Below are 9,479 nucleotides of genomic sequence, written 5' to 3'. Positions count from 1 at the left end.
AAAAAAAAAAAAGAAGAAATAAAAGATAATCATACTTTTATATCTATATTTCCCATTTGTGATTTTATATTTCACACAGACACACACACACACACACACACACACATATATATATATACTACTTTATATTTGTTTGTATTATTCAATGCTGGGCATATCTTTTGCTGTTCATTTAGAAGTTAATCTTTAAAAACATTAAGATTTTAATGACACTGTTAAAAAAACTTTATCAAATATATCTCTTTTTTTTATAATGCACATTATTGTAATGGTGTAGCATTCAAAACGACTGATTTATAGTTTTATAGTTTTCATTTTTTATTTAATTGAGTCAAAATAGTATGTATTTTTAATATCTGCCATAGCCATAACATGAAAATTAATATTGGTGCATCCCCAATAATTTTATTTTTAAATTGCAAACTTCAGAATATTAAAATATCTTTGATGATGAATTTTTGATAAGGCTGATAAGGTAACGCCATATAAAATAAATGGGGGAACATTTTTTTAAACTGTATATTTTGGATTCATCATTGATTATAGGTTTACCCAGGCGGCTCTGGGCAACTACTTTACAGTGGAAGGGCAACACCCAGGCTGCTGTGGATTTATTACAAGATGATGTTCTCGTGGCTGACCCTGGAACAAAGTAAGCTAGTACAAAGATAGTATATTTCCCTCTTCAAACTTGTATTTAGAGGATGTTTAATGAATGAGAGGAGGTGTAAATAATTAATGACGGCAGATGCAATGAATGCACTTGTGGATTCTCCCTAGAGGAAGTAATTCTAGTCCTCTGCTGTCCTCAGATGCCACTACAGCAACCTGGCCTTCTCCCTGCTGGCCCACGTGATGGCGGAGAAGGTAGCGGGGATGGATTATCAGCAATGGGTGTCTGAAAATATCCTGCAGCCGCTGGGAATGGAGGACACTGGATTCGAAATCACCTCTCAAATAGAGAAACGAATGGCGATTGGTGTTTACTCAAGTGGGCATCCCGCACCCCTCTATGACCTTGGCTGGTATAGACCATCAGGGCAAATGTACTCCACACCTGCAGACATGGCCAAACTGGTGATGATGCTCCTGGGCGCATACTACCACCCGGTTCTCCAACCTGACACCCTCAAAACCATGTTAACTCCTCTGTTTCGCTGTGAAAATAACTACTTTGCTGAACAAACTGGCACACCATGGGAGGTCAATGAACAGTTGGGCTATGACATAATCCGCAAAGATGGAGATCTGGATGGTTATTCGGCCTCAGTCTCCCTCGTTCCTCGCTTGAAGCTGGGGTTGGTCACCCTAATGGCTGGAACCAAACCTGAAGATGAGGATCTGGTGGCTAAAGCCTACAGTTCACTCATCCCTGCCATGGAAAGTGCCTTCAGAGATGCACCTCGTGTTCTCATTCCTACTCCGGACCCTGTTCCCTACATAGGTTACTTTACTTATAGCAACATAACGTTCTATGAGATCAATGCAGACGCAGATGGAGTGCTGTCTCTGGAGCAGTTTGGACCTCAAGTAGACACAATGGTTCCTATGAAGTACAGAATTTTGAAACTCAGTTATCTGCAGGATAGGGTGTTCAGGGTAGTGTTTGAGAAGGAGTACCCATGTCAGCTCAAAGTTAACGCTGCTTCGGTGTCTCTTGAATCTCAGGATGGGCAGCTTTTTAACTTTTACATCTTTAACAAAAAGGGGCTCTCACCAGGTTTTGATGTCCCAGGGTTAAACACTTATAAAGTCACACGGATACATCGCAAACCAATTTTCAGTGGTTGAAGAAATCATTTGATCATGCTTTTGAGTTAATAAGCTAAAAGGTGCTCTTTAGGATGAAAGTGTCAAATTCTGAGGAACTTCAACCTATGATTGTGTACATTTTAATAAACTTTTGTCTCAAGATGCTGAATGTATATTTAGAATACTTTTTTTTATTTTTTATTTTGACCATTTTGAAAATGGTAATAGTATCTCCTGCTGTTGTTTTCCCTTTCTTCAGAGGAATATCTATACACAATTGACAACCGTCCATTTATGTGTGTTTCTAAGAAGCTTGAACTGCGTGTCTTAATTAAAAGTAAAGTGTGTGCCTTCCCTAAGGATTTGCACCTGTGCATCAGTTTCCAAAGTACCCAATTTTGTGTAACCTTGATCAGCACATTGCTGAGTTCAGCTAGAGGTAGTTAAAAGCATATTTCAGCTCTAATACTAATGTCTTTTTTTCTAAACATTTTATTTGTCTTTAAATGCAAACCAGTGTAAAGGCCCATTCACATCAAGGATGATAACTATAATGATAACTATACGGTTTTAAGCAATTTAATTGTATGAGAAAAGGAAAATCCATAACACAAATAAAATGATATTGACACAGAAACAATATCATTGGAATCACTTTCAGAACTATTTTTCCCAGCTGATGAACACTAAAAACGTTCACAAACAATCAGAATCCACCTGACTCTATAGCATTTAAAGGTTCAGATAACAAAACTGCAGCATGTGATTAATGCAATGTTATGGTGAGTTGATGTGGATGCTAATACAGTTACTGTTATATTTTTCTTTATAGTTATCATTCTTGGTGTGAACAGGCCTCATTTTAGCATCTTGATTTTTATCGATAATGTAAATGTTGTTTTTCTAAATCAATATATTTTACACAGTATTGTATAGCCTATGTACTAACCTAAACAAATAAAATACATATACTTAAATATCTATATTATATATATTCTCCAAAATTTGAGATGTTAACATAATAATAACCAAACTTTTTAAAACTGTGCATTTTAAACATTTCATAATGTTTCTTAACTTCATGGGAAAATTAGCAAAACATATTAGAATATAGAATAATTGTTGCAATGTACAATGTAGAAAAACAAGATATACTTAAGAAATGAATTGTGACTTACCAATTAAAAATACATTTATTTGTGCACACAAAGTCCATCAAAGGCCTGAACATTTGAGCTAACATGGTCTTGCTGAGATAAACACTAGCTGTAATCCGCTGTCATTGCCCTGTTGTTTCTTGGGAATCAAGTCTTGAGGATACTGACAACTGGGAAAATCAAGCTGTACATAACTGTTGACCTACAAATCTTCACAAATCAATATGTTAGAGGACAGTTCACAACCATAAACTGAGCAACCGAAAAATAAGTGACCTGGAATATTGTACTGTACCTTTCTGTTATCCAGCACAATAAAAGTGTATAACACAGTTAATCATCTTACAATTTATGATATCTTCCAAATCAGGGAGAAAAGAAAAAACACAAACACTTTAGACTAAGAACAATTTTTTTTTTACCAGTCATCCTCTTCATGCTTAAGGCGTTCATCTTTTAGGATATTCAAGTGAATGTTTTACATCTTGATTCTGGAATCCTCCAGCAATTGCATGTACCATGTAAGATTTGACAAAAGTAAAGAATGGCTTTAACATTAATACATTTATACTAATAAATAGGCTACCAATTGATTGAGATTGAGCTCACTTTCTCTATGGAGTCAATCAGGCTATTCCTTTTATGGATAAAAATGTGTTGAAAGTATGTGCTTGGTTACAAGAGAGCATTATTAATTTATAAATTATTACTACATTATGAAAATTATACTGTATATATAGAGACTAGGCTATATGTCAGTCTCTGAACTGCGTGTCCAGCTGTGGACGCAAGATGTCCCTGTAACACCACAAATAGGGGCCGAACCATAAACACGAAAAGGTTTGCATATTTTATATGTACACATACAGCGATTCCATTTAAACCGCAATTAAAAAAAAAAATCTAAAGCCATTCTTTTTGGCTGTTACAGCGTTTATTAGTATATCCTTGGCTGACATCCAAGTATTTTTTATTTTTTTTTATTGCTTCAAACAGATTAACAAAAGATTTTAACATATAAATACAACACAACCTATTCACATTATTACAATCATACAACTTACAGGAACAAAAAATAAATAAATTAAATTAAAATTATAAAAAAAAATAAAAAATAAAAAAAATAAAACAGATATTTCTTCCTTTTCCCTAGAGACACATTTAGTATACAAATGAGTTGAAAAGCATAGCGGGGACATTATTTTTCAAAGAATTTCTCCATAAAATTTAACAAAATTTCATTCTTTTTGTTATTAATTAACACTAAAGACTTTTTAACAACTCCATTTCTTTTAAGAATACTTCACATTTAGGTATACAATCCGCAAATTTTTGTTTATGAATGTAATATTTACCATGCAAAATGTAAAAGTTTACAACATATTTAAACATTTTGCTTTTGTGTGTGTAAGAACATATAACATCTTTTAAAGATAATTTATAATTAACATTTCTTGGGGCAAATAGAAAAAAGCTAACATCAGACCAAAATTTCAAAGATAAAAATTACTTATTTGAATTTTTCATTGATACAACATGGCACTGAGTTGTTAGAAAATATTTGTTTTCTTTTTTTCTTTTTCTTTTCTTTTCTTTTTTTATTATTGCTTCAAACAAGATTAACAAAATATTTTAACATATAAATACAACACAACCTATTCACATTATTACAATCATACAACTTACAGGAACAAAAAATAAATAAATTAAATTAAAATTATAAAAAAAAATAAAAAATAAAAAAAATAAAACAGATATTTCTTCCTTTTCCCTAGAGACACATTTAGTATACAAATGAGTTGAAAAGCATAGCGGGGACATTATTTTTCAAAGAATTTCTCCATAAAATTTAACAAAATGTCATTCTTTTTGTTATTAATTAACACTAAGGACTTTTTTAACGACTCCATTTCTTTTAAGAATACTTCACATTTAGGTATACAATCCGCAAATTTTTGTTTATGAATGTAATATTTACCATGCAAAATGTAAAAGTTTACAACATATTTAAACATTTTGCTTTTGTGTGTGTAAGAACATATAACATCTTTTAAAGATAATTTATAATTAACATTTCTTGGGGCAAATAGAAAAAAGCTAACATCAGACCAAAATTTCAAAGATAAATCACAGTTGTAAAACAAATGACCCAAGTCTTCCTCGTGTATATTACAAAAACTGCATTTGTGCTGACATCCAAGTAGGTTACGATTTCCGGATAGTGCATTCCGTACTTCCGTATACACTCGTTGCAAATTCCACTCTCCGAAGTGTCACGAAAACACCCGACGTAAAACGAAAGGTCGGTCCTGTAGGACTGCTGGAGGCGGCCACTGCGCCATGTTGAACGGAATAATCACACTCCGTGGAGATACTCTCGTCAAAGAGCAGTTGTAAACAAAGTGTTATTCATTTTCCAAAAGGGGGCTCGCCTGTCAAGATCGCCCTGGCAAAAAGAGGCCAACTAGATCCTCGGAAACCCCGGCCGGGGAGGGGGAACAGCCCCCCAACCTTCAGCAATGAAGATAAACCACAATAAGCGCTAGCTGGCTAACTTTAGCCTGCTATTCTATCAATAATCTAGCTAGCCTGTTAGCTCAAGCTTTTCTATTCGCTCAGACACCGGCAACCTGCTCCTAAAAGGCCCGGTGTTGACGTAACTCGCCAGCAATATTTTTTCTTACGTGGACAGTTTAACCGCTAGCTAATTTATTATTGTAAATATCTGTAAAGCCGTGCGTTTGTTTTAGTTTTTTTGTTTTATTTGCGATGAGTTTGCCGCCGAAAGCGGTGCCGAAACCAGCCGCTGCTGCCGCCGCTGGACCTGGGACCGGACCGTCACTCTCGAGTCAGCTGCGGGCCACCCTGACCACAGTGCCGCTACCACAGGGGACGCCGGTGCCTCAACAGCCGCAGACACAGTATCCTTCTCTGAAAGCATCTTGCTCCATCACAAATCTGTATCTGTGGTTGTTTAAAAACATAGTGAGCCGCCTACCTGGATAGCTTTTTTTAAACATCATAGGCATTCGATTAAATCTGTATATGATGCCCAAAACTGCTGTCTAGGCAGGCGGGCCACTAGGTTTTGACAGCGCTAGAGTGTGTTGTACTGTGTACCAGCTAATACCGGCTTTGATTTGGTTTGGTTGTGGCTTAAGTCAGGTTTTGTTTCTTGAACATGGAGGTGCTAGTACGTTAGTGTAGTAACAGTGTTTAAAGTTATGTGGCTTTCAAAAGCCGAGCTGTCAACCCGCAGCCGGTTTGGGCTGATCCGGCCGTGTGCTAAAGCTAGCTCTCCTTTTCTGTTTCGCTTGAAATAAATATTTATATATTTGTGTCATGATTTATTCACTCTTTATGCTGGTATAAACCAGTGAATGAATTTCCACTGCGAAACACGTTATGTTAGTCAGAATGACAGCCTCTGTCAGCATTTACTGCATCTGTTTCAATACACTGACAGTGAATGGTGACTGAGTCAGTCATTCTGACTAAAAATCTCATTAGAGTTAGTAAATTGTGACAGAGTTGTATTTATTTATTTACTTTGGATGAACTATCCCTTTAAGCCATTGAATAGGTGAATAGGGTAAATTAGATATCACCATACTTACCTTTTTGATTAATTACAGTGTATTGTTAAGACACAGTACATGTTTTGCTTTACAAGTTTTCTGAAATGTTGTGTTATTATGCAGATGAGGCATTTCATTAAAGCCAGGATTAATGCCAGGATGTTTGGGGTATCTCTTATCACTCAGAAAATAAATCCTATCAATACTGACAAAATTCAGAAAAAAAAATCAATGTTTCTTGTTTTTAATGTTATATAAATCAGGTGATTGATATATGAACTCTATAAAAACCTTCAGATTATAGATAAGAATAAAACTAAAGTCCAGTGTAAATAAATGCTACTGAGTGGAGATTTCTGGTTCAGTGCGAGATTTTAAATATTTTGTATTTTAATCCATAATGTAATGCGTATAGTGCAATTTGGAGAAAATGTATAGTGTTTACTTAAATGTTTATTTTGTTTTTCCTTTGGTCTGAATGAAGACATTTTATGTAAGCAAAATGTCCCAAAATCTTAAACTTGATAAGTGCATAAAAAAACAACGACTTTAAATGATTTTCACCAAAAAAATTAAAATTCTGTCATCATTTACTGTGAAGTTGTTCAATTACTATGGAAGTCAATGGCTGCCATCAACTGTTTGGTTACCAACATTACTCAAAACATATTCTTTTGTGTTCAGCAGAAGAAAGACACTCTTACAGATTTGGAACAATTTGACAGAATTTTCATTTTTTGGATGAACTATTCCTTTAAGATTGTTTCACATCTTGGTAAGCTATATGCTGCCCACATCATATACCGCTTATATCTATTCCTTACAGTTAGTTAGGGTGGACTAAACACTGTTCGGGTTATATGTTTTCCCACAGAGATAAACTGCCATACTTTTGCTTGCCCTCAATGTCTTGTTGATATTTCTTTATGGCTCTAAAGCTTAACGCCCTTCTGTTGTAACTGTCCGTGTCCCTTTGTCAGCATCTTGATTGTCGCTTAAATCTGTCAAATTGTTTTGGGGAGTTAAAATAACAGGGCTAAAGACTAAATTAGACTGTGTGTGTACATGGGAAAATAGTGCTAACAATGCATAATAATACAGTCAGAGACAATGATGGCTTTTAAATAATTGTGGAAGATTCCCCAAACGCATTTACGGTTAATGCTTTCTGTTTCCTTTTTTGACTATGTAAAAAAAATTTATCCCCAATGGACTGGTTTCATGTACTTGTTTATTGACAGGAAATCTACTTGCAAACATTTCCTAGCTGAGAATGATCTGCTATAAGATATCAACCTTATAGCAACATGTCGGTTTATATTTGGATTTATTGTTCTTCATATAACACTCTGATTTAAGCAGGAGGTGTATTTATACCATGATTCACTTCATAGCAGAAGAAACTTTTAGAGTGTTTAAAGCAATTGAGGATAATTTTGAAACAGAGAAAACAAGACACTGTGACTGCTGTGTCATTGCAAATGTATATCTTAGTAAATGAGACTCTAGAACTAAAAATAAATCTGCAACCTACAAACCAGTTGAAACTGTGGCTATGAAAGGGTGACGTGGTTTTGGAGCTTGAGCTTATTGTGAAAGTTTCATGGCAGGGCGCCAAAGGAAAGTTAAAATGAGTAACTAACAGCTGTTGTTTTACCATGGTTACAGTAAACTGTACATTATATCTGTTTGAACTCTCACTGTGTGAATGTGCATGTGGTGCAGTGGAGGAGGAAGGGTTTCCCCGCCCTCTTAACAATAGCCTGGTTATACAGACAGAACTGAGCTCTGCTGCTGGACTGGAGATGGAAGACACATCTCCATCCTCTGTACTCCAGCGGCATGTTAATACACAATCAGCTTCTTGTGTATGACAACCTTATTGCAACGGATGATGATTTTCACTTGTGCGAGAACCTGTTTTCTTTGAGGAATCGCACAGTATGGCTCTATTATTCAAAAGACACTGTTTGTTCAGTGATGTGAAGTGTGTTTGATACATGTAGGAGTTTTGAGGACAGTTGTTTTGTAAAGTTTGCATCTTTTTTCTGGTGTTTCTGGCTGATGGGAGCCAGCATATCTTGACAAAAATGTGAATTCCAGTTTGTGCCACTCAGCCCCTGTCTGTGTCGGACCTCATGCTAGCTTATATAGGAACAGAAAAATAACACTGCAACATGAGTAATACAAGGTTCTTTCAGAATGTTCACATCTTTTTAAAGACACATGGAAAGGAGAGAAGGGCTTGACAGGGCAAGTGTGATGGATAGATTGGGCCCAGAACTGCATTGCCATTATGTTTGCTGATCGTGTAGGTGTTTTTTAAGCCTTGCAAACCTAAATATTTGTATTTCTGTGATGTACTGAGTATTGTTGTTTAACAGAGTACATATTTTGTTAGTTCATGCTTTCTTTAGGTATCAAACCTAAAACAAGTTTTAACATGACCTTGGTGTTGCTAGTACCATGATCCACTGTTTGAGCAACAGGAATGTGTAAATTTTACTAATTTAAAAATCAAAAGTTGTTTAAATCATAAACATATAAAATCATAGTAAAAATGATATTGCGTGCTAATAAAAATGATATATTTAGCATATTGAAGCATATTTTAATTAGTAAATCAGCAATTTCGACGAACTTGATGAACCTGTGATCAGGGCTGGACTGGCACAAAAAATCGGCCCTGGCATTTTTGGTCCAGGCGGCCCACCACTATATATATTAGGGTTGGGCCATCGTCTATCGCCGCCCATACCCCCCCCAAGTTAATGTGCCTTCTAAAAATCTAAACAATTAAGACAGTAATATTTATACGTTTTAAATTAACATAATTTATATACTTGACTTATCCCTTTTCATAAAAATGGTCTAAAGGCTGAAATGCTGTTGTATAAGATTTTTGTTTTTTGAAAACCTGTATCTGAACTGTAAATCATGTAATTTTATGGCTCACTACTGTATGTTACCATAGACATTGTCCAACCCCACA

General features: G+C 35.3%; 2 protein-coding genes across 9 annotated transcripts in view; both read left to right on the top strand.

Annotated features, from left to right (window-relative positions):
- LOC107737568 (putative beta-lactamase-like 1) overlaps window positions 1-2,420 on the top strand; it is a 6,469-nt gene extending 4,049 nt beyond the window's left edge. The window contains exons 7-8 of the mRNA XM_016549101.1: window positions 547-652; window positions 813-2,420. Coding sequence (XP_016404587.1) covers window positions 547-652; window positions 813-1,791 — 1,085 coding nt within the window. The 3' untranslated portion in view covers window positions 1,792-2,420. The remainder of the gene's footprint in view (window positions 1-546; window positions 653-812) is intronic.
- Window positions 2,421-5,232: 2,812 nt separating this feature from the next.
- The window catches only part of LOC107737566 (eukaryotic translation initiation factor 4 gamma 3-like), a 71,066-nt gene continuing 66,819 nt past the window's right edge, over window positions 5,233-9,479 (top strand). For all 8 annotated transcript variants that reach the window (XM_016549092.1, XM_016549091.1, XM_016549089.1 and 5 more), the window contains exon 1: window positions 5,233-5,830. In XM_016549092.1, the coding sequence (XP_016404578.1) occupies window positions 5,679-5,830 (152 nt within the window). In that variant the 5' untranslated portion in view covers window positions 5,233-5,678. The remainder of the gene's footprint in view (window positions 5,831-9,479) is intronic.

The sequence above is a fragment of the Sinocyclocheilus rhinocerous genome, unplaced genomic scaffold (assembly GCF_001515625.1).
Source record: "Sinocyclocheilus rhinocerous isolate Xijiao unplaced genomic scaffold, SAMN03320098_v1.1 scaffold72, whole genome shotgun sequence".
NCBI lineage: Eukaryota > Metazoa > Chordata > Actinopteri > Cypriniformes > Cyprinidae > Sinocyclocheilus > Sinocyclocheilus rhinocerous.
The sequence above is the reverse complement of the archived record's forward strand: the minus strand, read 5'-3'. Positions and strand labels throughout refer to the sequence as shown.